The 26,058-nt window shown below is 51.8% G+C and overlaps 9 protein-coding genes across 9 annotated transcripts; 2 read left to right on the top strand and 7 right to left on the bottom strand.

Moving 5' to 3' along the window:
• Window positions 1-3,253: 3,253 nt before the first annotated feature.
• CPAR01_14768 (uncharacterized protein) lies at window positions 3,254-3,853 on the bottom strand (the record flags this gene model as incomplete). Its single annotated transcript, XM_060499018.1, has 1 exon — window positions 3,254-3,853. The coding sequence occupies one exon, from the start codon at window positions 3,851-3,853 to the stop codon at window positions 3,254-3,256; it is 600 nt and encodes a 199-aa protein (XP_060342481.1).
• A 387-nt stretch (window positions 3,854-4,240) lies between these two features.
• CPAR01_14767 (transcription initiation factor IIF) lies at window positions 4,241-6,831 on the bottom strand (the record flags this gene model as incomplete). Its single annotated transcript, XM_060499017.1, has 5 exons — window positions 4,241-5,156; window positions 5,574-5,914; window positions 5,965-6,167; window positions 6,219-6,492; window positions 6,556-6,831. 5 exons carry the CDS (start codon window positions 6,829-6,831, stop codon window positions 4,241-4,243), a joined length of 2,010 nt encoding a protein of 669 aa, XP_060342480.1.
• Window positions 6,832-7,728: 897 nt separating this feature from the next.
• On the top strand, window positions 7,729-8,976 carry CPAR01_14766 (RNA polymerase II transcription factor SIII subunit A; the record flags this gene model as incomplete). Its single annotated transcript, XM_060499016.1, has 1 exon — window positions 7,729-8,976. One exon carries the CDS (start codon window positions 7,729-7,731, stop codon window positions 8,974-8,976), a length of 1,248 nt encoding a protein of 415 aa, XP_060342479.1.
• A 576-nt stretch (window positions 8,977-9,552) lies between these two features.
• CPAR01_14765 (ubiquitin family protein) lies at window positions 9,553-10,069 on the bottom strand (the record flags this gene model as incomplete). Its single annotated transcript, XM_060499015.1, has 4 exons — window positions 9,553-9,637; window positions 9,752-9,834; window positions 9,869-9,977; window positions 10,059-10,069. The coding sequence occupies 4 exons, from the start codon at window positions 10,067-10,069 to the stop codon at window positions 9,553-9,555; spliced, it is 288 nt and encodes a 95-aa protein (XP_060342478.1).
• A 633-nt stretch (window positions 10,070-10,702) lies between these two features.
• CPAR01_14764 (SPFH domain/Band 7 family protein) lies at window positions 10,703-11,785 on the bottom strand (the record flags this gene model as incomplete). Its single annotated transcript, XM_060499014.1, has 3 exons — window positions 10,703-11,023; window positions 11,082-11,437; window positions 11,527-11,785. The coding sequence occupies 3 exons, from the start codon at window positions 11,783-11,785 to the stop codon at window positions 10,703-10,705; spliced, it is 936 nt and encodes a 311-aa protein (XP_060342477.1).
• A 903-nt stretch (window positions 11,786-12,688) lies between these two features.
• On the bottom strand, window positions 12,689-14,932 carry CPAR01_14763 (trehalase; the record flags this gene model as incomplete). The annotated part of the gene is made up of 4 exons (XM_060499013.1): window positions 12,689-13,892; window positions 13,951-14,251; window positions 14,319-14,677; window positions 14,754-14,932. 4 exons carry the CDS (start codon window positions 14,930-14,932, stop codon window positions 12,689-12,691), a joined length of 2,043 nt encoding a protein of 680 aa, XP_060342476.1.
• Window positions 14,933-17,273: 2,341 nt separating this feature from the next.
• CPAR01_14762 (beta-eliminating lyase) lies at window positions 17,274-18,569 on the bottom strand (the record flags this gene model as incomplete). The annotated part of the gene is made up of 3 exons (XM_060499012.1): window positions 17,274-18,093; window positions 18,154-18,412; window positions 18,467-18,569. 3 exons carry the CDS (start codon window positions 18,567-18,569, stop codon window positions 17,274-17,276), a joined length of 1,182 nt encoding a protein of 393 aa, XP_060342475.1.
• A 2,806-nt stretch (window positions 18,570-21,375) lies between these two features.
• On the top strand, window positions 21,376-22,512 carry CPAR01_14761 (glycosyltransferase family 17; the record flags this gene model as incomplete). Its single annotated transcript, XM_060499011.1, has 1 exon — window positions 21,376-22,512. One exon carries the CDS (start codon window positions 21,376-21,378, stop codon window positions 22,510-22,512), a length of 1,137 nt encoding a protein of 378 aa, XP_060342474.1.
• Window positions 22,513-24,524: 2,012 nt separating this feature from the next.
• On the bottom strand, window positions 24,525-25,414 carry CPAR01_14760 (ADP-ribosylation factor family protein; the record flags this gene model as incomplete). Its single annotated transcript, XM_060499010.1, has 4 exons — window positions 24,525-24,933; window positions 25,042-25,061; window positions 25,139-25,211; window positions 25,365-25,414. 4 exons carry the CDS (start codon window positions 25,412-25,414, stop codon window positions 24,525-24,527), a joined length of 552 nt encoding a protein of 183 aa, XP_060342473.1.
• Between the last annotated feature and the right edge of the window lie 644 nt (window positions 25,415-26,058).

Genomic DNA, 26,058 nt, shown 5'->3' with positions numbered 1-26,058 from the left:
GTTCTGTCCGAGTGTTATGCACAGCTCTATGTTTGGAGGCTTTCAGGCTTCCAAAATTCGAATCACAAACCACGCCAGAAGTTCAAGGCCTCTCGGTGATTGTGAGATTGCTACCGATTACCTTAGCGCTTAGAAGTCGAGCCAGATGCGGTACGTTGGTACCTGAATCAAATCAAATAAGGTAAGGCAGGTACAACATCTGGGGTGCCTCCCCTCGAGGTAAAGTGCATGCATGCACGTCGTTAGTGTGAAGAGTAGGTTTACGTAAATATACACCTAAGCAGCTTAGACAGGCCGCCATTGGTTCCTACTGTGAAGTGCACCTTACCCAAAGATCCAACGCCCTACGGATACACAGGTACATTAGCCTTTCCTTTCCATGTTGACATTGGGTGCTTGGGTAGGTACCTACTGTGGAAGGTAGTCGTAGATCCTCTCTACCTCTACCTATTGGTCCCATCCAGATTCCACGATACGAGGGTATCATTTGCACTGTCTGATCGAAGCTTGAGGCTTTCGCTGGGCTCAATCTAGGTTCAACTTTTTCTGTCAGTACATCTCCTTGGCAAAGCTGCTGATCTGTTGGTCACTATAGCCGACGGGACGCCTCGAAACCAAGATTCAGATATGCCTCTCCTTCTCAGTGTCAATGACACCTCAATGGGAGCGAAGCACGCCCGGTCTCTCCTCATCCTGCATGAATCTTTCTGCCTTGGCGAGCGTCCGGACCGAGCTGGGAACTCCTGTGCAGAGCCCAGGTACCTGCAGGAGAAGGCAAGGAGTATAGGTGAGAAATCACTTCACTGATGCTGTCTGTAAGAGCATTGCTCTCTTTCACCTCTCTGAGCTACGAGCTGTCAATATACTCGATGACAACCCGATAGAGGAGTCGACTCTGGTTCGCCTGAGATGTCGATGTGATCTAGCGTTGGGTGCAACCCTATCTGAGTTTCCAAGGACACCGCTGCCTCTGTCATGCCGCCTCCTACTCAGAATCCCCACCCTCACCAATATTATACAGCACTATAGTATGCACTCTAGCGTGCGGATATTAATGATCTCATCACAGCTAGAGCCGCGTTTCTCTGTTCCACAAAGTCCCATCCGAACTATGCCACGTTTGCGCAGCAACTACTTCGCTTACCAGCTGCTACAAAACCCGTCCTCGCCGAGATACGTTTCTAGTGGCTTACTTTGCTCCAGGAGAGCTCCTGGATCGTTTGACCGTCAACTTGGAACACTCAGACCATAAATCTATATACATAATGGCTCCTTTTCTGGCACACCAAACGCATCATTGCCATTCAATCTAAACCTCCTTGGCCAGCCTTACCCTCACCCAGGTACGCACGGTCTTTCCAGCTCCAACATCATAGTGTACACCATGTTGACGGCTAGAACGCCAAACACCAAACGCCAATATCCTCGGCCCACCCCCGGCTTCTCTGCATTGCATCGCCTGGTATCTTAAATCACCTAACCTCATTGAACAAAGCCTGCATTATGCACCTCGTTTTCATTGTCTTCAATGCTCGTCCGTCCGTCATACGAAGACGACTCCATGCCAAGTTTCCCTACCTCGTTTCTAGGCCCCCTATACCGATAGGCATTCAACAGACTGAGCCGACTCGAAGCAACGCACATTGTAACGGCCGTTTGCAGTATGTGAGCGGGCACATGGGGTTATTGAAGCCTCAAACCCTTCGTGCCATCGGATGATTTGTATCGCTTGGCCCGACTGATACATACCTACACAACAACCCCTGTGAACAACAAAGCTCGTCAGGAGCCTGAGAAGGGTACCGGTCTCATCCATGTCTGCGCCTCAACAGTCCCCTCCGTCCAAACCGAGAATTGGGAGTTTGGATCGCACACGAGTCTGCACACCTCTAAACATTTCTGTCAATGCTTTGCGTGTCGTGTTTTGGCACATCCGCTCGCTTGTCGGCACTGTAACCCGTCTAAAGGTGACCTGACACCTGGCCCAGCCGTGTCTGAATTGTCTCATCCAGTCTTCTTGCCGTCGGATGCCTTTTACTCCTCGACAGGTTCGCCGCTCCTACCCAGGCCCTGCTAGGAGGAGCTGACTCTAGGCCCACGCAATGCCAGTAGCTACGATACTGCCAGTGTGTCGTGAGAAGTTTCTCCTATTGTAGGATTGCTCTTGTTTTGGTTACGAAATTGTGGAAACCCGCGAGGAGCGAAGCTTGCTTTGCGTTACGTTACTGGGAGTTCAACCCGCAGTCATCCCAACACAAGGCGAGGAATTTGAGCCCCAGTGTGGCGATTCCCGAGCATTCCAGACGTGAGGCGGCCTTGCATCTCCCGATGTAACTCGACCGGATCGGGCCCGCATCTCGGAGACCAATGCCGGTGTACGGGACCTAGGTATGATCTTACCTCTCGCCACGGTTGTGGTCCGCGCCACCCTTACCTCTCGAAATCCCAACTCAGAAGCGAGCGGTGAAGTCTCGTTTGCGGTATGCCTCACGCTCTGAGCAGCTAAACTTGCAAGTCTTTACAGATGACAAGATGCACATGAAGGCAGAACACATACGATTTACTGAGTCTCGATGTCGAAGTATACGTATCCCAGCCTCCCGTCGTACTATGTTTCTCCAATTTGTAAAAAAGATCGCCATGCTGTTGATATTTTGTTATCTTTCGTGGTGGTGGCTATTGAGGTACTGAAGCCTCTGACCTTCGCTCTGCTTAATTGTCTCCGTACATAGACCTCCAAGTCTTTACTTGCCGTATTCATTCCAATTAACGCGTGAGAAAATAATCTGCTTCCAGTTGAAAGCCGAGCGTGGCATCTATAGAGAAAGAACACCAAAGCCGGGATCAAGCCCTACATCCATCATCAACGGTAGCCCTCTGCCTGTTACGGAGGCTTCCTGCTGAGCCTCGGCCCGGGTTTGTTAATCAAAATGATGGACATGCAGCTTACGTCTCACGCAATGCGGCTCAACTCAGCCACTCGAGATCACCTTCCAGAATTCCTCGTCATGCTTTGCGATATCACCAGATGCCACTTACATCAGAGAGCATCAAAGAGAAGATCATCCTCACTGAGCGGTGGTAAAATGATGCAAAACCTCACGTGTTTTATCAGCAGCCAACTCAATCTTAAATTATGTATGAGAAACAATACAACACAGGACGAAGCAAGAAGGAATCAGACTTGGCAGTGCACGACATTGATGTCTTCTGAGTGGGTTTACGGAAAATTCCAACATCCATCGCTTGGTAATCAAGTAGAAGAGCCTTGCGGCTCTCCCGTAGCCTCATCTTCGACAATACTCTTGGCTGTGTCAATAGCCTCGACCGTTTCGCGGGAAGACTCAGAGGCACCTTGGGTTTCAGAGGTTTCCGAGACCTCAGAAGCCGCAGAAGTCTCTCCCTTCGATGAAGTGGCACCCTCGTCATCAAGCTCGTCAGGGGTCATGTCAAGCCTAGGAGTCGGGATAAGCTCAAAGATCTCGTGAGCTGCAGTACTATCATCATCCGAATCAAGTTCAACCTTGGGGACCTCGGCAGCCTCAAAGGTCTCGAGAGCTCTAAGGTCATCACCCCCAGAATCGTCATCGACAACGTTGCGCTTTCGTAGCGTGTTCTGTAGGCTCTTGAACGCATCTGCCGTGCGGTCTCTGAGTGTGTCCAGACGCTTGCACTTGTCACACACTCCAGCCTTCCGGACGCAGTTCATCGAGTGTACACGGCGCTCGATGCATGTGTGACTAGTAGCACTTTCCGTGTACTTGAGGAGGTCCCTCTGCAATTTGCAGACTGTAACCTTTTTGCCGAGTTCACTGTGCTTGCACTCGTATACGGTGGCACGGTAGAAACACATGGTTGCTAGATAAAAGAGTAGTAGAAACGCAAAAGTCGAGCGGGATTGGACTTACTGGTGTTTTGTGGTTGAAGTAGAGATCTGACATGGCAACTTCGACCCGAACCTCGACACGCTTATATGCTCGACGTCAGACCGTGTGGCATAGATGACCTGCCTAGGTCGAACATGAATCGAAACCCAAAGTACTGCAGTTGTTTCTAGACATGTAGATGTTTCGCGGGCCTCTGACTGATGTTTTCTACCAAAGTTAACAAAGGGGATCGAGATCTTGTGTGGTTATCAGGCGGGATGTCTGAACAAAGGATGCGAGACAACAGCACTGCCTAACATAACATCGTCACGACCAAAGGATCAACTAGCATTGTGTAGAAGACTAGAGGTTTATTATGTGGACTTCTTGAAAGATAGGTATTCACTTTCGAGAACCTCTACAAAGGTTGATGCCCATGCTGTGCCTCCGGGCGCCTGAACATTATCCACCTTTGGCACTTGGTACCCTATTCTCCTCAGAGTCTTCATCAAACTCGACTCGGCGTTGGACGATATCACAACTCCTCGGGTTGCCAAAAGACACTCAATATCCGTAGTGGAGTCGCCAAAATACACCAGCGCCCCAACATCCTCTACTCCTCGCCGAGCCGCCAATGTTCGAAGGGCTCGCAGCTTATCCTCGCACGTCATCAAAGATGCCTGCCTTGTTGATGAGCCTGCTACTTCCGGCCCTGAGATGCTTCCGTTCAGCTCGATCTCATTAGCGACAACGTCAACGCTATAGTCTGAGAGGACACCCTTGATGAATGATCTAGACCAGTTGACGGAGACTACTGCGACGGACCAGCCCTTCTCTCTGGCAGCATGCATGAGCTCCGCAAAACCATCCCTTAACTTGACTCTCCCTTCCTTTCGACAAGTTACACCGGCAAGTGTAAGATATTCCAGGCTGATGCCCCGGAAGATGCCTGAGCTCTCGACTCTCTGGACTGATAGCATTTCAACCTCCTTCAGACCCCGCAAGAAGGCGAGCTCGTCTTTAAGCGAGGATCTGTCATCTGCGATTGGAAGATACGTGGACACATGGTTGGCATGGTCTTTGCCGTAATCTAGCAGGATCTGCTGCCATTTTGAAGAGAGATCAACCCCGCGCTGCTGCTGGAATTGGAGGCCGATTTCTGCCAATGTACCAATCGTATCCTTTGTCGTAATGGTACCATCAAAGTCCAACACGAGAATGGGAGTTAAAGGGGGCATTTCCGCAACACGTGATACAGCGCGGTGTTGACGTTGTGTTCGGGAAGATTGGCTTAGTTGGATCCAAGCCGATGAAGTCGAGTGATGACGACTGTGCACTTCCCCACTTGCCCACTTTGATCACCAGTGGTGTTGGACTAGGAAAGAAAGACAGCCATGCTCATGTCAATAGTCGGGACAGTGGACACTCTGTTGCTACCACCATCGGATGTGGACTTCATCGACTGCATCCCAGGCAGAGTGTATATCGCTTTCTCTGTTTTGCTCTATCGTTCTGTGATGGGAGGGACAGCTGCAAACCCTTCGACACGTGTGTCGTCACCTAGTGTCCCAGGGGTATCAAAAAGTCCCTAACTGTAAGAGCCACCTCCATCCAAGACTTTCCATGCGAAAAAAAAAATCCCTTCCAAACGCCTTGCGATGCCCTGCGGTTCCTGTGCCCGATCTGTGTATAATTGCGAATGGTCACTAGACAACATCCTCCATAACCACTTCGTCATCGTCGTCCTCTGCGGCGGCTTCCTCCGGTGCCGTCTCATTAGTGGCGCCGGACGCCATGCTCTTCAAGTGCTCCTGAAGCGACCACTCGTTGGCGTGAATGCCGGACCTGTTAAGTACCGCTATCTTTTCCAATGTCTGGCGTAAGAAAGCCTCGGGCTGGTCAAATCTAGCCTTGAGGATCGACATCTTCCAGTACTCGTACTTCCTGAAAGCCTCCATGAGACCATCCAACAGTTGTTCCTCCGACATGCGGGCGGATCTGTTTTCGGATTTCTTCGGCTTGGTGGCCTTGGTAGGCGCAGACGTTTTCTATTCTCCATTAGTACTGGACCTACCAGTTCCCACTGAGTGCTACTCACAATGAAGGAGCCAAACTTCTCAACCGCAGCTGCAGAGCCATGGTGGATAATGCTGTTGGCTGCGCGCTGTTCCATGATCTGCAGGGTATGCTTGGGCCGCTGAGCCTCGACTTGCTTCCGTTGAAGAATTGCCTGGCTCTCCGCGTTATCGACTGGCTTGCACGCCAGCTCGTACTGGATCCTAGCGGCAATCTTTGTCTTCTCTGCGTTGAATTAGCCGCTGATCTGCGCCACTTTGAGAGCATCAAACTGACTTGGGATCGCTTTGCGGTAGTAGGGTTGCCATTTGCGACCCTTCTCGAATGGTTTCTTCTCCACCTTCTCCGTCTTGGGTCTCAGGAATCGAGCCGGAATGCCAGCGTTTGCAGCATCTGTTCGCGCCTTGGATTTGGCCTTGAAGCCAGGTAGGTCCTCCTCGGTGAAAACGAACGTGCTGCGCGCGATCTCCTTGCCCATCTCTAAGTCGTATTCTTTCGGCATCAGCTGGTGCTCGGCGCGGTCGGAATTGAGTAACATTTTGAAACGGTGCTGCGCAAAAAAAGTTAGCTCAACCGTCGATCCAGACTTGTCGCGTCGCGTATATCACAGTACCTCAACGCTGCCATCTGGACGGACCACATCCCACTGTCGCATGGTGCCAATCTCGATTTCTGCGTCATCCGGCAAGCTATCCCATGCTTCCCACAGGTCCTTCGGAACGCGTGCTAGATATGCCTGGCCGAAGGAGCCTTGGTCACCGAACTGGTCGAAGAACTCCAGATCGCCAGCATCTTCGTATAGGTCATCGTCGTCGACAGGAGCGGCAGGTATGGCTTCGGGATCGGGCTTGATATATGGCTCCGGCTTGATGTATGTTGAGTCCGCCATATTGAATATTCGGGATTACCTCAAATGCTCCGTTGCTATCCAAGGTCGCGAAGTCGAGGAAGAGTTGGTGTTTTTTGCAATGACGGCAGAGGGATCAGGATAGTCCACATCTATCTTAGCTCCGTCACAGCAAGCAACAGAGAAGCTACGAGTGGCAGTCAAGATCCACTCAATGCAGTAGCCTGGAGGTACCTTTGTGCCCCGAAGTAGACTAGCTCAGTCATCATGTGACATGGGTGAATCGGAGCCAACCTCGACTTTTGGAGGTTCAAGTACCTACCATGCCACTCGACTATTTCTCGAATCCAAATCCTAACACCATAATACTTTGACATCTGCCTTGGTTCGTAATATGAGCAAGTCAAATGTCCGAGCCCGGAGGTCTCAATCATTGGTTATTAGAAGCAAACCTATTTGCACAATGAGCCCGGCCATCATTTATCCTTCGAGGTACCCCAGTGACAGTCACGGTCTGCCTTAGCTCTATGACAAGGGCCCGTCCAGGTCAGCTTTGGGAGCCACTTAAAAGCCGCATGCCCCACTACGGATCTGGCACTTCAGTGTTCGTGACCTCTTTAAAAGGACCCATCCACCTGCAACTTCCCGCCATCACTTACATACTCCAGCAACAACGAATATCTGATTTTTGAGTATAGTACTTTTCTCGGCTCGGCCTGTTACCACAGAGCCTCGAGGGGTCCCCTCTAGCAAGACAGAAACACTCTGGTACAATAACCTACTATTCGAATTACCTAAATACCCACTGCATCCATTATTTGAACGATGAGCCTGCGATTCGCCAGTTCCCCATCAACGACCTTACGACCGAGCGCTCTCATCACGGCGGCAACGACTATCAGCTAGGCCCTCTTCAAGAATTCACCTACATCACTCACCATGGCGCCGACTAAGTCACTTGCCGAACTGTGCATTGCTATGTGCCAGAGACACATCACAGAACTCAGCAGTGTCGGCAATGGCGACGCCCTCCAATACCACCATGTTCGCGAAATCCTCCTCAGAGTCACGAACCCGGCTCAGCTCCGAGAGATCGAGCTCAACTCCCCTTTCATACAGGGCGAAACCTCCGAGCTTTGGCTGCGCCTTATCAAGAAGGAATTTCCATCCGAAAGCCACGAAAAGAATTACGCGCCTAAGAATCCGTCAAAGTGGTACAAGATATACGAGAGATATGCGGAGGAACGCCGCGAGGCTCAGCAACAGGCTGAGGCCGAGCTTCTCGCCAGGGTCCAGGGGCTCCAGCAGAAGAAGGACAACAACGTCAGCAGAATCGTAGACCCCAAGTTCGCTAGGTTCTTGCCCAAGCCACCCAAGACCGGTCGCACCTTTTCAACGCAGCCTCGAGGAAAGAGGGAGCTCCCGAGTTCCCTGAGCTGGGCCGCCGGAAGCAGAATGAAGATGACGACGGGCGCCAGCGTCATGAAGAAAGCCCGTAGAGAGGCTAAAGAGATTGTCGGCATAAGAAGCACCATGGCTGTACCAACTGGCATGATCAGGGCCCCTCGATTGAAACAGGCCCCGCCCTCGATGGCTGCTGAGCACCGAATCTCAAGCCAACCAGTCTTTCGGCCAACATCTACCAGCAGTCGCCCGCCCACACATTCCACATATGTCACTCCCCAGTCCAAAGCCACATACGTTTCCGATTCATCAGACGGCGAAGACGGTGATTTGTTCAGCGATGAGGGAACGCCGAAGAAGAACAAGAACATAGTATCTTCCTCTCGCCACAGTCGGGATACGGCAGCTTCCTCCATGCCTACAAACCCTTCCCAATCCTCAGCATACAAGGATCGCAATTCTTCCACATCTGCAAGATCTACCTCTAGTTCGCAAACATCGGGCTTGCGACGTGGGGGTGGTATTCTCGGAAACGCTGCTCGGCCCAAAAGCAATATCAGAGTTGAGCGTCCACCAACCAGACCCGAGCCATCATCCTCTGCGAGTATGGATTATTCCCGCACGCACAAAGTACTTGCTCAGAACAGCGGCCCGCAATCTCCTCCTTTACCAGCGTCGTTGGACGAAGCGCAACAAGCTCGTCCAATTCTGGGCAATCAGGAGCTGCCCAGAAAGAGAAAGGCTGTCGACATTTTCATGCCGAAAAAGAAGACTAGACGCTGAAGGACAGTATAATCAGGTATGGCTAAAATGAGGAATCACGAGTATTGTAAAATGAAAGGTCGTCGGGCGTTGGTATAGGGACAGGTCACATAGCATTGGAATTCAGGCGTTGGGTAGGTTATGGTATATACCCTCAGGCTTCGCATGGTCGTTCTGCCCATCATGGCAGGGTGAAATTGAACTCGTTTGAAGATGCTTGACCGTGCATTGGCTTTCAACTCAGCACCATTTGTTTGATCCCATGCTGTGTTCATGTGACTGGCTTCATTCTCCATGTGCGGATTATCGCAGGCTGCCTTTACACGCTAGATTTTGGTTCCCTTGGTGCCAAATCCCAATCCAGGCGTTAGCTTTTGAGAGTTAAGCCTGGCATTCTAGCCTGCCTTGAGACCCCTCACCCTTTGGACAGGCAATATTCCATACTTCCATGTCGCAAATGGACGTCGCTACTGCATATCATCCCCTGTCGGCTCTGTAGCCGATGAATGCTCCGTCTCAAGAACGCTGAAAACACCTGAGCTGCGTATTGTTTACTGGCCTGTCTTCTCATGCTCAAAGCCATTGCCAGAGACAGATCTAGTTTCCACCTCGAAGGGCGAGAACCAAATGCAATGTAGCGCCAGCCTCGAGGCCATATTCAGATGCGGACTTGTCGTCGACCCTGTTCAAGCATCTTGTCAGCGGAATGGTCTCCGTAGGAAATTCTCCCAAGCTCCCCCAGCCCCATCACACTGGCGGAAGCATGATTTCACGCTCCAAGAGGATTACACCTTACATTTGCTTTCCACCGTAGATGAGTCTTTGCTGCACGGGCGGGATGCCTTCCTTCTCCTCAACCTTCTCCTTGATCTGAGAGACCTATTGCAAGGTTGGTCAGCGTTCTATTCTCCACCTCTCTGTCTCCGTCCGTTGTATTCGGTGGGCAATGTGTCGCATGGGTACGCGCCTTGTATTCGTTCTCGATGTCCAGCTCAATCTCCTTGCCGGTAAGCGTTCGCACCCTAGTTGGCGTAAGCAGTTTATTCGAATGGGTACAGTCGGGTCACCGCCTCCAGAGGTCCGGAGGACAGAGATGCGCATACTTGATTAACATTGTGGCGTGTGTGAAATGGCGACAACAATCTATGGGCTTGGTTTTGGTTTCGAGGGGAGGTAGAAAATGCGAGGCTGTGTGGTATTCGAATTCGACTTGGCGGGGTCGTGCGGTTTGTTGGTTGAGGATGTGACGGTTGTACGATTAGTCTCGAGCTATCCGCAGGCAGGAAGTCGTGGTGGGGGAGGGGCCCTTCTGTAAGCTGAGCAGGGGAGGGACCTCTGAGATGCCCGGGCCCACCCCAGGCACGTCTTAAAGCTGTGCGGGCATCCACCAGTTCCGACGGCCTGTGCTGCAAATGGATCGACGGCTGTCGAAGAAAGTACTTCAACGTACGAAAGACAATCCCAAACGTAGCAAGCTTGCTACTGTAAAGTACTTTACAGATGAGCAACGTAACGAGGGAAATTCACGGTGTGGAACTTTCTATTGTGCTGTACCAGAATTACTGAAGCGATTCTGTTTGTTGTACATGGATGGATTTTCCACCAACCCTTTCGAGCCTCCTACGTTTGCAGATGAAGTGTTCTCGAAGCTCTCAGAGGCGATTTTTTTCATTATTATACAAGTCCATGCCGGTTTTCGATGTTGTAAGAGTACAGTGTGGAGAATCCGCGCCCAAATGCCGATGCCTTATTTCTTCTCGCTATCATCAAACACGTTCAGGCCCAGGCCCTCAGAGTCAAGCAACAAACGGTTCTTGCTGCCGGACTCCTGCATCTGTTGAGCAATGGCGCGCGCGTTCTCAATCTTCTTCAGCTCGACGTAGGCCTTGCTCTTCTTGATGGCATCTCCAATCAGCTCAGCAGAGCGAGCCTCACCCTGGGCCTTGACAACCATGGCCTGCTTCTCCTGGCGAGCCTTGTCGACAACGAACGCCGCGCGCTGAGCTTCTTGCTGGGCAACCTGCTTCGCCTCAACGGCAGCTGTGAATTCCGGGGAAAAGGCAAGGTGCTATGGCAAATAGTTAGCAAGGCATCATGGGGGTTTCATTGGAGTGTCGTTTACATACCGTCAGGGACACATCGTCCAGCAGAATGTTAAACCGTGCAGCACGGCGGGAGAGGTTCTCGCGAACCAACTTGGCAACCATCTCTCTCTGGGTAATGAGTTGGGAAGCGTTGAATTGAGCAACAACGCTCTTCAGAACCTCATTGACGATGGATGGAAGCACTCTCTCGTCGTAGTCTGTGCCGAGAGTGCGGTAGATCTGAGGCAGGGCCTTAACATCAGGCCTGGAAAGAACACGGCAGGTGATGTTGACCATCTGTAAGTCCTTGGTTCCGGTGAGAGAGGCGACGTTTCTGGGCTTCGCGCGAACATCGTAGGTGACGGGGGTCTCGAACCAGGGGATGATCAAGTGGGTTCCTGAGAAGAGAAAAACTGTCAGCACGTTTTCATTACCAATATCAAGGGGAACGATGCCTCCTCAAATGGTGTGGAGGGGTGCTGCCTACCTTCGCTGTAGATCTCCTTGCTCACACCCGTTGTCCTCCGGTACTTGATCGCTCTGTGACCACCATCGACGTTGAATAGCGCATTCTGGGCCACGAAGGCAGCACCTCCCAAAAGAACCAGACCGGCAAGTCCCATGCCAGCGCCGCGAGGGCCGCCGGGCATGCCGCCACCGCCGAAGCCGCCGCGCTTCTGCTGCTGTTGAGCGACGGCCCTGAAGCGCTCGTAGGCCTCCTCCATGGGATTTCTTCCTCCAGACATGATTAAGTTCGGGCGTGGGCGCGGCGCGTCGGTTCGATGGGTATTCAGCTCGAGGCAAGGGAGCTTCGATCGGTGCTGTTTTGCGGTCGATTGACTGTGGGTTGCTGGAGCTTCGGAATAGGAAAGCAGATGGTGGAGCTTTGTCAGATCAGTATTCAACGTCACGGTTCGTCTGGCGGAGCTCAAAAAATGGTGTTGGCCGGTGCTCTCGGCTTTGGAGTGTGCCCGCGGCGGCAGCTGGCAAGCACCTCAGGCAACTCCCGGTTCGTTCGAGCCGTCATCAACCTGGAAGGCGCACAGACCACCCCCGGATTACTTACCTATTCAAGTCCTCAGCTGTCACCATCTGGCAAGAGCTGGCCCATCATAACAAGCAAGCCAGCTTCCATGTGTGAGAGCAGCTTCAACTCTTATCTTCACGACATGAAGCGGATCAGGTGGTTTTTGGTATATCATCCGGTTCCATGAAATATCGGGTCATGGTTGGGCGCTTTGTATACTTCGGTAAAAGTCTCAAGCTCGGGCACCTGCGCAGCAGGTCAGCAAACATCGAAGACGACTGACAGAAACTGGAGGCAGCTTAGGGCCAGACTTTTTTTCTACCATTCGGCTTCATCTATGAGAGCAATTTCAGGTGGATCTTGACTCAAGTCGAAGAGGTCTACACCATGGGCTAGCTCACCTACCACGTCGTTGGCAAACATTTGGTTGCGTCAACGCCAGGTAGAGAGCACTGCGATCAACATCTCAAAGAGTGAGTCTACGTAAACGTCGTGAAGATATTATTAACCTGATGGCGCTCCTAAAGCATACCGGCATCCCCATTTGGACAGCCTCAACACTGTGATACTATCGCGATACACTAACAGAATATTGTCATCGCAGATCAGCTCATTTTCGACTCTACACCCTCCTTGCGGCCTCTTCAGCGCGTCTACCAAACTTCTTGATCCATGAAGCATCGTAGGAATCTAATTCTACCGCGCTTTGAGGCAAACTTCTCTTGGCGGGATGCACGTTGGCTGCGGTGATGTTCCCGCAGTCGGGCCGCTTCAAGTCATTTCCAAACACATCAACGGCCCAAAGGAGAACACCGTTCGTCCAGCCGAATCCTTCAACCACTTCATATTCTCCACCGCCACCCGCAACGTTGGTTGAGTTATCGCCGTACTTCTCAAACATGGTTCCGACGCTCTGGGCGGTCAAGCCCTGGAGCTGAGGAGTCTCGCTGGTTGAACCCCCCGTAGCGTACCACGTGCAAAAGGTAGAGTCCAGGTACCGTTGCCCGAGGCGGAGGGCGAGACTCTGGACATCACGCCAGGCGGGATCCGACTCTCCAAAGGTGGCAGGTGTCCTGCGGAGACCTTCCATAAGAACGTGCATCAAGGGCGGCCAGACGTTGGGCTGATCCCACTGTTGACCTGTCTTGAGGTTTGTGGCGGGGATACCGCCCTTCTTGATGTCTAGATACTTCTCAACACGCTGGTAGGCTTGCTTTACCGCGTAAGGGTTATTCTTGAGGTGAGAGGGTGCCGCTCCTGTCCAGAACGGGTAGAATTGGGAAACCGAAAAGAGAACTTGTTGTTCTGCTTCGGCGGTGTTCGTTTCAACAGTGCTGGCATCATCATCTTTCGGAATGTAGATATTCTGCCCTCCTGATGTCACGTTGTAGTCAAAGTAGCTTGAAAGGGTCGAGTTCCACATCAAATCGTACATAGCTTGACTTCGTTTGGTGGCAAGTTCAGTCCAAGCCACTGCTCCCGTGCCGTTGTTTGTGGAGTTGAGTAGCGCAGCAATGGTCATCTCATTCCAGTACAAGATGGAGTTCAGCTCCACAGGGACAGTCTCCAGAACGTTGAGAGATCGGAGAGGGAAGTAGACGTCCCTCGCCGCATCTGCAGGTCGAGAAAGCCATCGTGAGCTGTAGTCCCAGCCACTCTCTGCACCGGACGCAAGATTGGCATACACACGGGCCTTTTCGGTGTCGTTCAATTTCTCGACCTCGGGGTAAATGATTCCGTTGGTTGAGTAGTAGGAAGCGTTCGAAGCAGTGACGTAGTCTTCTCTGTATGATTCGGGTCTTGGTTGTGTGTTGGTGACGTTGTATCTGATCCTTGATGTTAGCTACAAGCTACTAAGTTTGAAGGTCTTGATATTTTACTGACTGATTCAGAGTGTATGTAGTCCCATTTTTGTTGACTTCAACAGTTCTGTTTGTCATCCAGAATTCATGCTCCTTGATGAGGAGAGGGATTGCGCGTTCTAGTATGCTCCGGTCGCTTGTATACTCGACATAGAGGCGCACCATCTGTGCCAGCAATGGCGGCTGTGAACGGTTCAGATAGTAGATTCGAGCGCCATTGGGCACAAACCCGAGTTTTTCCACGAGATCCAAGAAGTTTTCGATAACATTCTTGGAGATCTCAGTGAAAGCGCCACCCGTGCGTAAGAGACCCTCAAGAATCCCTACATGACATTGAAAGTCAGTTGACAACTCGCCCTACGAACATGAACTTCAGTAGTGTGTTCTTACAGAAAGAGTCCCAATAGTAAGGCTCGCGGAATCGGCCTCCGGCAACCACAAAGGTGTGGTTGACTGGGATGAAGCTGTTTGGACATGTTGTACAGTTGCTTGCAGAGCCAGCGTAGGTGCGGGTCAAGTCCGGCCAGATGGCAATGACCTTCTGAGAGAATTCCTTGATCACTGTATCGTTGATCTTGTCGAGAAACTTTGGGTCCGTCTTCAATTGGTCCTTGGGTACTTCCTTGAGTTCACCACCTGCTGCGGCGAAATTGGCGCGTAGGAAGTCATTGAGTGCAGTATTATTACTCAAAGGTTTCGACAGATTGTTGAATGCTGCTTGTATCTCTTCCAGGGACTTGATTGCAGGCCTTTCGAGTAGGGATGAATGTCAGTAGAGAGCCTAGGTCGAATTTTGGTCACATGGTGGTGTCAATGGGCACTCACATGTCTACAAATGTCTTGGAGTCTGAGAACGGTCTTGCCAGTTCAACTTCTTTCAAGATGTCGCCATGGCAGTAAATGGGCGAGTCGCAAGGAGCGACAACAGACCCATTCTCATACAAAGCCTGAGCTGTCCGGGGCAAGACAGCTACAGCTGCGAGGGCCAGCGCAAAGTTGACCATGGCGTTCAATTGAGCTCTCGGAGGAGCTAGTATATACACAATGGTAGTATTATTGAACGGGTAGATCCAGGGACGCAGACGAGGTGTTCACTTCGGATGAAGTGGCTTACGACCAGGTATAAATGGGCACAGAGGGAAGCACGTTATGCATATGGGAAGCTGCCAGGCTACCCACCAGGATCGGCTGTAGCTTCACTTGCTTTAGGTCGGGAGGGGAAGCTTGGACGGGTTCGTCGCCAGGAGGGATCGTCGGTCGCCTGAGATGGGCAAGTACCGCAGCAAGGCCAGGGCAGACCCGGGCCGGTAGCAGGGGGCAGTGAACCCAAATGTATGTACATAGGCTTTCCCAGGATGTTAGACATAATGACCAACACAATTATGAAAACTCCTTCGTTTCCTGCGGGTTTACGTGGGCGGCCGAGCAGAAGGTTACCGTTGTTCGGCGCCGTTGGGCTTGGAATATGCTGGGTCCGAGTCAATTCTGCGCCATCGCAGGCATCTTGGGTTCGCGGCATGGCAGACGACACGTTGGACGCCACAACACGCAACTTTTACCAATCGAGACAAGGGCGCTGTCACGTTGAGCAAGGCAGAGAGACAGACACCGAGAAATGAAGCTGGCTGGCTGGCTGGCTTCGCCGGTCCTGCTTGCAGACGACGTGCAGCTTTCCCCGCATGATCCAGTCCTTTGGGGAGCCGTGGTAGAGCCGCGATACGAGCGTCATAGCACCGATTGGCCGCCTGTTTTGTTTCCTCTCAGCTTCTCAGCGGTTTCCCAGCTCTGGGAGAAGCTTCTAGCTCCAGAAACGTCCATGAGCATGATGTGCCACCAGGCTAGGCGTATTAGTGCAAGGGTAGGCGGAAAGTATGGGTGACGAGCATCGTATGTCATCCCACTTGGACCGACAGGTATTGTGACGTCAGCAAGGATGACCGTGGGATCTTGCGAACTTGGTATTAGTCTTGTCTTGGGAATTGCGGTAAGAATGCCTGTTTGGCGGGGTATTAAAGGCTTTGTTCGGTGCTCGCCAGACCATGCGGTAATTGTTATTGGACAAATGAGCCGGGCTCTGCGGAGAAGCTCGGCGGTCCCGGATACAGCTTTCTCCACACTCCTCCGGAAATTGCTCCGAACGTTGTCTTGATGCATTCGAATACAGATACCTACCACCTGTACGTTTGTCCACACAACTATGTCAGCGGCGTTGGAGTAACCCTCGAGGTCTTCAATATTCCGCGTTTGCATGTTCTTTCTTCTTCTCCTGCTGTGTGCCCATCGTCGAGACACGGAGGCGCAGGCGATGTGCGAGTGATGCTTCCCCACGTGCAACAAAACGATTGCCAGCGATGTACTCCGTACTTTCAACTTTTTTGCCCAAGGGTCTACCTCCTTGTGTAGCTTTTGTGCCTGGAGAGGAGCGAAAGCGAGATTCTCAGGTGGTGTGGGAGAAACCCAATATTTTGTTACATCTGTTGACGTGTAATCGTAGGAAATCCCGTTCCCATCGGTCTTGAAACTCCCACAAGTTGATTTACGACAACCACTTGCTGTCGAGAGTTGAAGGCATCTTGAGGGATGAGGGTTGACCACATTGATATTAAATATTGGCCAACGACCACTGGGGCTGTCGTATTCTAACTCCCTATCAATATGTAGGTACTTTATTCTCGATGATATGTTACATTTGACTTCTCAGTCATTTTACTCATCGGCACTTCAAGCCGGCATTGCATGTACAAACGCCTGCAAAGCTGATCCACGTCCGTGCAGCGCGCCGCAGCAACCTTGATTACGGTTGAATTTCACTTCGCGCCAGAACCATCTTCATCTACCGCACTTGAATGTGTATACACCTCTTTCAGAACCTGCAATCGGCAACGGAGTTCTCGTGTCAAGGCCGACGGCGCGTAGGAAATATTTATTCATGAGAATGACATATGCCAAGTGGCTTGATCATGGGCCACCCTGAATGATAGAATTCGTTTTCGATATTTTGCACACCAAAGTTTGGTTGCAGACCTCAAGCTTGATGTCTGGTTTTGCTCGCCATACATAATATTTTGGACGGTTGCCCTGTCTTTCACAATGATTGACTTGTTGAGACGACAGGGATGAGGCAAGGGTCGCTCGTCTTACATCAGCTGCCCTAAGTAGAACCCTGAAAGGTCAGCCAGCAAGGCTTACTTTCTTCACGCAATTCGGGTCATAGTCAACTGACACGAAGGCCGAAGCTGTGACAGCCTCAGATGATTAGAGCATAGAGACGTAACATCGTTGATTGAAGTTGGCATCGTATGAGGAATATCAAGTCCAAGAAAACCCAAGAAACCACGTTCAATCTTAACGCGGCTGGTACATGTTCGTTGGGCCCTTCTCCCCTCCTGTTGTCTGACTACCGCCCTCCAGAGCTCGCCGAAAGACTTGCTCTAGCTTAGGCAGAACCCTGTCTTGGTTCTGGGCAATTTGATAATGGATAACCAATCTGTTGCCAATGAGCTTCAGTCCCAATTCCGCCCCAAACGCGATGAAATCCTGGGTGCTGCACCCAGCAGCATCTAAATCAAGCCAGCACATGTTGGTGTCGACCGGAAGGGTAAGCTTGCCACCGAGACTAGTCCAGAGTTCCCCGATTCTCTTTGCGGTCTCATGAGACGACTTCAAAAGACCACCCTCGCCATTGGGCCCCTTTCCGAACGTCTCGTCAACGGCAATCCTAGCAGGAGCTGCTACCACTCCAGACTGCCGGAGACCACCGCCGATAGACTTGCGCACCCAGCGGGCGTGCTTGATTTGCGCTGCGTCGCCCACAACGATGCTTCCAATCGGAGCACCAAGACCCTTTGAGAAGCACAAGCTGACCGTGTCGAATAGTGAGCAGTATTCGGAGAGACTACCGGCTCCAGAGGCAACAGCCTCCCACATTCTGGCCCCATCGCAATGAAGCTTAAGGTTGTTCTTCCGTGCAAACTCTGCGATCCTCTTGACCTCGGCCAAGGGGGTCACCACGCCGCCGAGGGTGTTTTCCAAGCTTATGACCCTGGTAGGACAGGTATGGACATCGTCATCGAGAGCAGCATGGGCCTCAATGTCCTCTAGTGTCAGGTAGGCTCCATTACGTGGTACCACGGGCTGTATCATGGCGCCACAAAGCGAAGCAACGCTGACGAATACCAATCAGTAGATGTCGCACGGTACGGGAGCTAAAGGGGGATGCACGAACCCGCCAGCCTCATACTTGATAATATGTGAGCGATGGTCACTCAAGACGCTGTATGGAGGTTGCGTGAGGAGGGCTCGGAGCGCTACTTGGTTCCCCATGGTCCCGGAGAGAACCAAGAGAGCGGCCTCCTTGCCAGCAAGAGCTGCGACGTGAGATTCGAGTTCCATCGTTGTGGGGTCTTCCACGAAAACATCGTCTAGCAAACTGCAATTTTGAATGGCAGCAAGCATCGAAGCCGTCGGAGTGGTCATAGTATCGCCTTGTAATTACGGTTACTTTACCAATCTTTGATTAAGCCGACGTCCTTACTTACTTCTTAGGTCGAAGCCAGCGGCCCCGAGATGACCAGCCCAAGCATTCTGCTTAGGGGCACCAGCAGTGCCATTGCTCGTGTTACTGACAGCAGATGGGGACATGGCTCCTGAAATTGATCGGGGAGATGATGTGTGGATGGATGCGGCAAAGCCTGGAAGCGTGTGGCGGGTGAGGGCGTTGAAGGCCGTTGACAGCTGCGGGGTTGGCTGGTTATGAGATCGCCTCAATGCCGCGCGCAAGGCGAATGGAACTGTGGGTGATCGATTGGTTAGTGTTCCGGCCTGGCTTCAAGAGCTTTCAGAAGGTGGGATGCTCTTATTTGAGTGATTTCTAGTGCTTTGGCATTGAACAGCGAGGTGTCTGGTACCTTGAAGCTGTTTTCTGAGCAGGATTAGACTTACTCGTTCTCCTGGCCAAATTCATCTTTTCTGGGGTCTGGCCGGGACGAGATGCTTTCGTGGGCCGGTTGTATACAAGCTCTCCATACAGATACGCAGTATCGGTGCGTTAACTGGCAAGTCCGGGGTCGGAGTCGGGGTCGCTGTGGAACAACCAGCGACGTTGTCATGAGTGGAGCACCACAAGAAAGTTCCGAGGTACGGATGGTCTTTGACGCTTGGCAGTTGCCCAACAACAGTAACAATGGACCACAAAGCTGAGTGTAAATCCGTGCTACTGAAATTTACCATTCAATTACTTCAGAGATGGTATATCAAGTTGCTTCTGTTTCCGCACATATTCATGTCAGTAATTAAGTACTTACTATCCGTGCTGACTACGTAACTATGTAAATCGTACGTAGCTTTGCTCGTATGTACCTATTGGCTCGGCATCGACTTGCCGGGGCGTTTGACATTGAGCGCTTTTTTGATGTTGCTTATCTTATCTTGATCTCCGCAGGGGGCTCTGGAGTGATGAGATAACATGCGATGGTTTGGCTAATGCGTCTCACAGAAAAATTGGAGAAGGCTACAATATACCTTAAGGGACGTTACTCGGTATAATTTCAAATGTCGCAGGAACACCAGCTTGGCGTCTTGACATCTCAGCTCTAAGCCTCCTCCAGAGGTGAAGAATGTTTTTGTTTCAGACCGATAGGTGCTTGAATCGAGCAAGCTTCGAAGCTGGGGCCCGTTGGGCTTGGCCCGTGATGGCATTGCTGGAACTTGAAACCTGGGCGGTGGGACAGTGGCTGCTCAGACACACCAAGCTCTGAAGGCCTTTCTTGACCAGGTATTGAGACGAAAGCTTCACCTTGGCTTGTGTTGTCTTTCAGGAGTAGGCGGGGGGTTAATATGAGGGATCGTGAACCCCCGAATCCCCTCTTAGGCCATAGCATACGGCATCGTGTATACCCGCAACAGGCAGCCATCATCAAAGTCCTTTTCTGGTGTTGTTGACGGTGGAGTTCCGCCGACGATGGATTGCGCCTCACAGCTTGCGTAGGGGCGTTACTCAGCACATTCGGTGCCATACCATGTTGATCGTCGGAAAAGGAGCGCGACAATGCTGACAGCAACCGTCGTTGACCTTGGCGCAGCAATGCCCAGCTTTTATCTTTGTCGCGCTTTCACCTGTTCGAGAGACATACGACTGCGTAGGGCCACTGGTCAGGAGTGACTAGACCCCACTCGGCCTGGTAAAAGCTTCTTCTTGCTACACCCCTGTTGGCGGCACCAATCACGCAGGACGTCCCCTGCTTCTCATCTTCTACATTCACACTACCTACGCACGACGGAACCACGGATGTTCGTGCCTTCTCGCGCTCATCTTGCAGCTCACTTCCCATCAAGGGCGAGTCGAGTGCTGGTGGCCATTTAGAGAATGATTCTTGAGCTGGGAACATCAGTATATGTTTTCTTAGATTGTATAGTTTCCCCCTCTCAGGCTGGCTCGTCTGATCTACTACCATAAAATAGAGTTATCTTCTCGGCGTTTCTACATGAACAGAAAACGCAAGCGGCATTGGTCCCACACTTGATCCTGGACTCATCAACGTCAAAGATGGAAGGCCGAACGGACGGTATCTCAATGTGCCGGCCAAGCTTACCATTCCTCCAAACACTCCTGGACAACAGGCCACACACGCACAATTGTAGCCCGGGTGGACATATGTCTGCAAGTGCAAGACATGGGAGACGCATATCCACCTCGAGCTGAGAGGGAGACAGGGTGCCGCCATGTGCCTGTCAATTTCGACAATGGAACTCGACCGATCTGCTCTTCAACGCAATTTCAGGGGCTCCCTTGGTTCGTGTGAACTATGAAGCGCCCGCCATCGCGCTATTTAGTGCTACCTTTGTGGTAACCTAAACTTGCCCATAGCTGAGGCTTTCCCCGGTAAATCGCCCAGCTGGAGTGTGCCACTTTGATCAGAACTTCTGCCTACCTTAGTGTAAAACGTTTATTTCATTAAAGCGCGTGTGCTTGCTTGACTTTGCTTCAGCTCGCCCCCCCACGCTCCTTCCTCTGGCATCTCAAGCTACTTCATATTTCACTGGTGACACCGGTGCTCGAGCCTGTCCGAGCCTCGAAATACTCATACACTTTATATACCTACTGGTTTCTTCCCCTGGTATCCTGGGGTTTTCACACTTCCCCAGTTCTGAAAATATGCGACAAGGCTGTTCCCGCCATCAAACGATCCGTGGCCCGGATGCTCTCATCTGAGCAGCTCTGCAAAGCCTGTGTTCCTCACACTGCCTTCTGGCTAGGATTTCCTTTCACGCTTCTACCAGTAACACCGGCCTAGGGTGGAGGCTGCATTCGCCTTATCTCAAACCCGGTCACCAGACTTTGTTTTGAGAGGTGAAACGAAACGGCCTCGCCGCCACGATTCAAGACCAGAACATCTGCCCTTCCTACTCAGGTCGCCATCTGTCAGTCAACACCTAACCCATCGACACCATGGTTCTTCAATGGCACATTGGCTTTCCTGTCATCCTGAAACTCTTGTTGGCGATAACGATCTGCCTCATTTTGTACTTTAGCCAACATCCTGCACTTGACAGATTCGACCATCGCATATCGAACCTCGACCTGTCCCTTAAGCTTCCCAAGGGCGGTCTCAATTTCGGTAACAAGAGCGACCATCATGGCTTCTACTCCTCCGATGCTGCTGCCAAGTTTTGCAAGCACCACGGTTACCCCGTCTTCACTCCCCAGTCAGAGACTGGCCAGCGAAAGGTATACGACCTGTTCATGGTCAACACAGAGCTCGACTGGATGGAAATACGCTTGAACTCTACCTACAACTACGTTGACTACTTTGTCATCGTTGAGTCTCCAAAGACTTTTACTGGCAGGCCCAAGCCGCTCACGATCAAGGAGAACTGGGACCGGTTCAAGCCTTACCATGACAAGCTCATCTACCACGAGCTCGAATTCCCGTCAGATTTCAATCCGAGAAGGTCGTGGGACTACGAAGACTTACAGCGCAACGCCATGTACACCCAAGTGTTGCCTAGGCTCGTCGGAAAGCAGGCTCCGGTATACGGGGACGTTATCCTCGTCGCCGACGTTGACGAGATTGCTCGACCGGAGACACTATTGCTACTGCGAACGTGCCAATTCCCCCGTCGCCTCACCTTGCGTAGCCGGTTTTACTATTACAGTTTCCAGTTCCTCCACACGGGACCTGAGTGGGAACACCCGCAAGCCACTTACTACCAGGGCTCACGCACGCTCCTGCCGGCGAACCTCCGAATGGGAGACGGGGGCTTCAAGCCGCTTTACGACCTCGAGAAGGCGAATCTCGGGAACGCCTGCTGGCACTGCTCTAGCTGCTTCGCCACCGTCGATGAGTTCCTCACCAAGATGTCGTCCTTCTCCCACGAGTGGATGAATGGCGAGAGGTTTCGAAACAAGGACCGTATAGCGGACGCCATTAGGAACGGAAAAGACCTTTGGGACCGAGACGTTGACCAATTTGTGCGCCTCGAAAATAATACAGATATGCCGAGTATTCTGCTGGATGAGCCGGAAAAGTTTGGTTATATGGTAAATAGGGATGGGCCTTCAGCTGGGTTTACCGACTACCCATGACCGTCCTGAACTCCCGTCTCTTGCTTCTTTGGTCATGTTTGTCATTTTCTATTCTGTTTTAATTGGGCACATTAGCATGGAGTTACTGCTTACATGGAGGAATCGCATCGTCGTCTTTTCCTGGAGGGAGGGACGGCGAATCCAAAAGGGAGGGCACCTGGCAAGCCCTTTCGAGCACTAGAAGAATTCAACGCCCTGTACAATACATTTCTCAACACTCATGCTCGTGCCGCGTTGCCTTGTGGGTGGTGTGAGAGGCATTCCAGCTCCTTGATAAAGATGTGTTGCGGTGATCTGGATTACATCGAATGAGCGAGCGAGCAATGAGTATTTCAGCGGGTACATGAGTTCCACATTCCATATTCACCTTACGTGACAATAGCCATGGGCTCACCGAATGCCATACACTAACTCACTCGCTCACTGTGAATTTAAGAAGATGAGTGAGGTGAAATGAGTCAAATCAAAAGGCAGGAGATTATTCTTGCCTTCCCAGATATCCAAAGCAAATAACCAAGGTGACCAAGAGTGAGCGAGTGAACCGGTGTCCAGTCAGTGAGTGTGGGGTTGACGATGGCAAGCAAGCTGTCCTGTCCGCTTGGCACTTCTGCCACCTCTAGCGTCCCAAGCATCACCAGGCCATCCCTGGCTAACACATCGTGGCATCGCTCATTGAATGGGTCCTGCGGGAGGGGGATTTTCTTGCCCTCTCCCCCAAATACGTCGTTATTTCCAATAGAGGGCACATTTTAGTTTCAGCTCTCGTTTATTTTTCAACCCGTCTTCTCCTTTAATCAACTTGCCTAATCTACCTTACTCGGGTTTCCTTACGTCTTCAACTTCACATTCCTCACTCTCTCTCCCGAACCTCCGAGACATTGAAGACACAACGCAAGAGACAAGAGAGCACCTCAGCGTAACGGGCATCAAAATCACCCCTCCTCCCCTCCGTCCTTCACCCCATGGGCCCTGCAGCAAAGGGGTGCGGAAGCGTCGGTTGGCGGACCAATCACGTCGCGCCAGCAGCAGATGGAAACCGATGCATTGATGCGCGATGCGCTGGCAGTCTCTGGTCTGTGTGCTGCGCAAAAGGGAATGACAATAAGAGAGAGCAAGACTGCCACTGCTGAACGAGAAAGAGAGAGAAAATAGAGACTGACAAAAAAAACTTGATATCTTTTTCCTTTCTCTTTTGACCCCTCTCTTTCCTCTCTTTACTTTTCTTCTCGAGACATCCCACCTTCTCTACTTTGGTTTCTCTCTCTTCTGTCGTCTACCCCTCTCCTAGCTCTCAATTCTTGTACTTCACTCTCTCTCAACACCACCACACGGCGGTGCTGTGTGTCAGACCAGCTCATGTCGATTTTATGGTGAAGCGCCTCACCCTCTTCATATACGCAGAGCTTTGGTGTGGCAGCGAAAACCTCATACAAATCAAACATGGAAAGGAGATCAAGCGATCGTACATCAGTCATGATATTCATTCGTCTACTTTCGTAGCATCGTCATGGCCACCCACTTATACCCCGCTCTGCTCCTTTCTACGTTGCTATTTCTCGCTTGAGCGGTGCCGCGTACCAGCATTTCTAGGTTGGATGACCTTTAAATGACTGGAAATTCCGGCGTGCTAACTTCAAAATCAAAGGCAAGCGCCCTGCTTCCAGACATGCCGTCCAAATTATCGCTTGAAAACAGTCCCCTTCCCTCCCGCTCCGATATATGGGACATGGTGAAAACGCCATGGGGGACTTGGCACGCTTACTGCTGCTAATGCTGTCGCAGACCAACTAACAACGTCAGAAGATCCGTGATTTGGCGGACAATTTCGACACAACGACGTCTCGACAACGAACACCATGCCGCATAAAACCCCCTCGTCTTCAGTAATAGTATTGCCCTTTCGAATCCACTAGCCCGCAAGCCCAGAGGGAATACGATCGAGAAGGAACGGCAGGGCGGGACAACTGGGAACGCGGCGGATCGAGGCATCCAACGCGCGTCAGTATTACGCATCACCTGTTCGCCCACTTCATCAGCCACTGTAGCACAGCGTCCAAGTTGGTCTCCTCCTTGGCACTGATGCCGTAGCAGCAAACCTCGCGGTGGCCTATGGACTTGAGGTCAAGCGCATCGATCAGCTCGTCCACCGATAACTTCTGCGGGAGGTCCGATTTGTTTCCCAAAACAAGGAGTGGGATTTCCCTCAGAGAAGCTTGGTCCATGAGAGCATGAAGCTCCTCCCGAGCTTGCTGTAGCAAGTCCATATCAGCGATATCGACGATGAAGACGATAGCGTTGACGCCACGGCAGTATCTTTCCCACATCGTTCGAAATCGGGGCTGGCCACCAATATCCCAACATTTCAGTGTAACGTGTCCTCGTTGCACCCGCTTCATGTTGAATCCGACCGTCGGGATCGAGCTACACAAGATATCAGTTAGCCGAAGATGCCGCTAGCCGAGACCGATTACACCAGAGATGGTACAGTAGGCAGTTCTGAGGGGTGAAGAAGAAACGGAGGTCGCTTACTCGATGGTGAACTCGCCGCCCTACAAGTGTGAATGTCAGCGTGCGAACGGCTTTGGTGCGAAGGAAAACTTGACAATGTAGGAAAAGATTCACTTACTGCGAGGACGCGGAGCAGAGACGTCTTACCCGCATTTTGGAGACCGATCATCGTCACATCCATCTCTGTCGCCCTGTCGTCGCAAGTCAGCTCAAGTTCAAGATACCATCCCCGAGGATCGAGGGTAAGGGCAAAGTGGGCGCGGCGGGGTAAGGTCAGAGCGCGCGGGCCGTCCATCGCTGAAAATCACCCCCGCTGTTCATCGCGGGAAGCAAAGTGCACTCACCAGAACGTCCTCAACAGCCAGTCGTACACTTTCCGGAAAAGCCCCGCCATGGTGGTGGTGTATAATGAGCGCGATGCGCTGGTGTGGAGGAGGTAGTATAGGATGCGTAGGTGGCCAAAAGAGGTGTCGCCAACGTGTGTTGATCTTGGATCCGGATACAGCGCAACGGCAATAGATGTTGCGCAACGGAGAAAGGTCGGTGGCGCGGCGATTACTATTTCGTTCGGAAGAGACGTCGATACGGTGAGAGACGGAGAGGGATGAAGGATGGGTGCGGAGTTGTGATTTGGATGCTTAAGTATTCGATGCGCTCAGACGCCTCTAGAAATTGGAAATAAAAATGTCTCGTATGACCCGTGGTAACCGACCAAATGTCGCAAGTCAAATGTCGCTGGCATCGACGTGGGAGATGGCGGCACAGGTTGCTGCTCTGCTCTGTGCGATGATGGGGGCGGGAGAGACAGAGAGAGAGGCTCGATGGGTGTCGCTGGTTTCTCGTTGGCGGGCGACGACACTGGAACTGAGAGCAAGTTGCGGCGCAGATGCAGGTGCAGACAGTGCAGGCGGCGGGCGGGAACCAGAAAAGAAGAGCGCAGGTGACGCTTGGCCTGGCCTGGTCTGTCCCTTTGGGGCCGGAAGAGATACCTCGAGTAGCCTGTGAGGTAAGGTAAGGTATAGTAGGTCCCCACCAGAG

The sequence above is a fragment of the Colletotrichum paranaense genome (assembly GCF_030867605.1).
Source record: "Colletotrichum paranaense strain IMI 384185 chromosome Unknown Scaffold_16.1, whole genome shotgun sequence".
NCBI classification, from domain to species: domain Eukaryota; kingdom Fungi; phylum Ascomycota; class Sordariomycetes; order Glomerellales; family Glomerellaceae; genus Colletotrichum; species Colletotrichum paranaense.
This window is presented reverse-complemented; position numbering and strand designations above follow the sequence as displayed.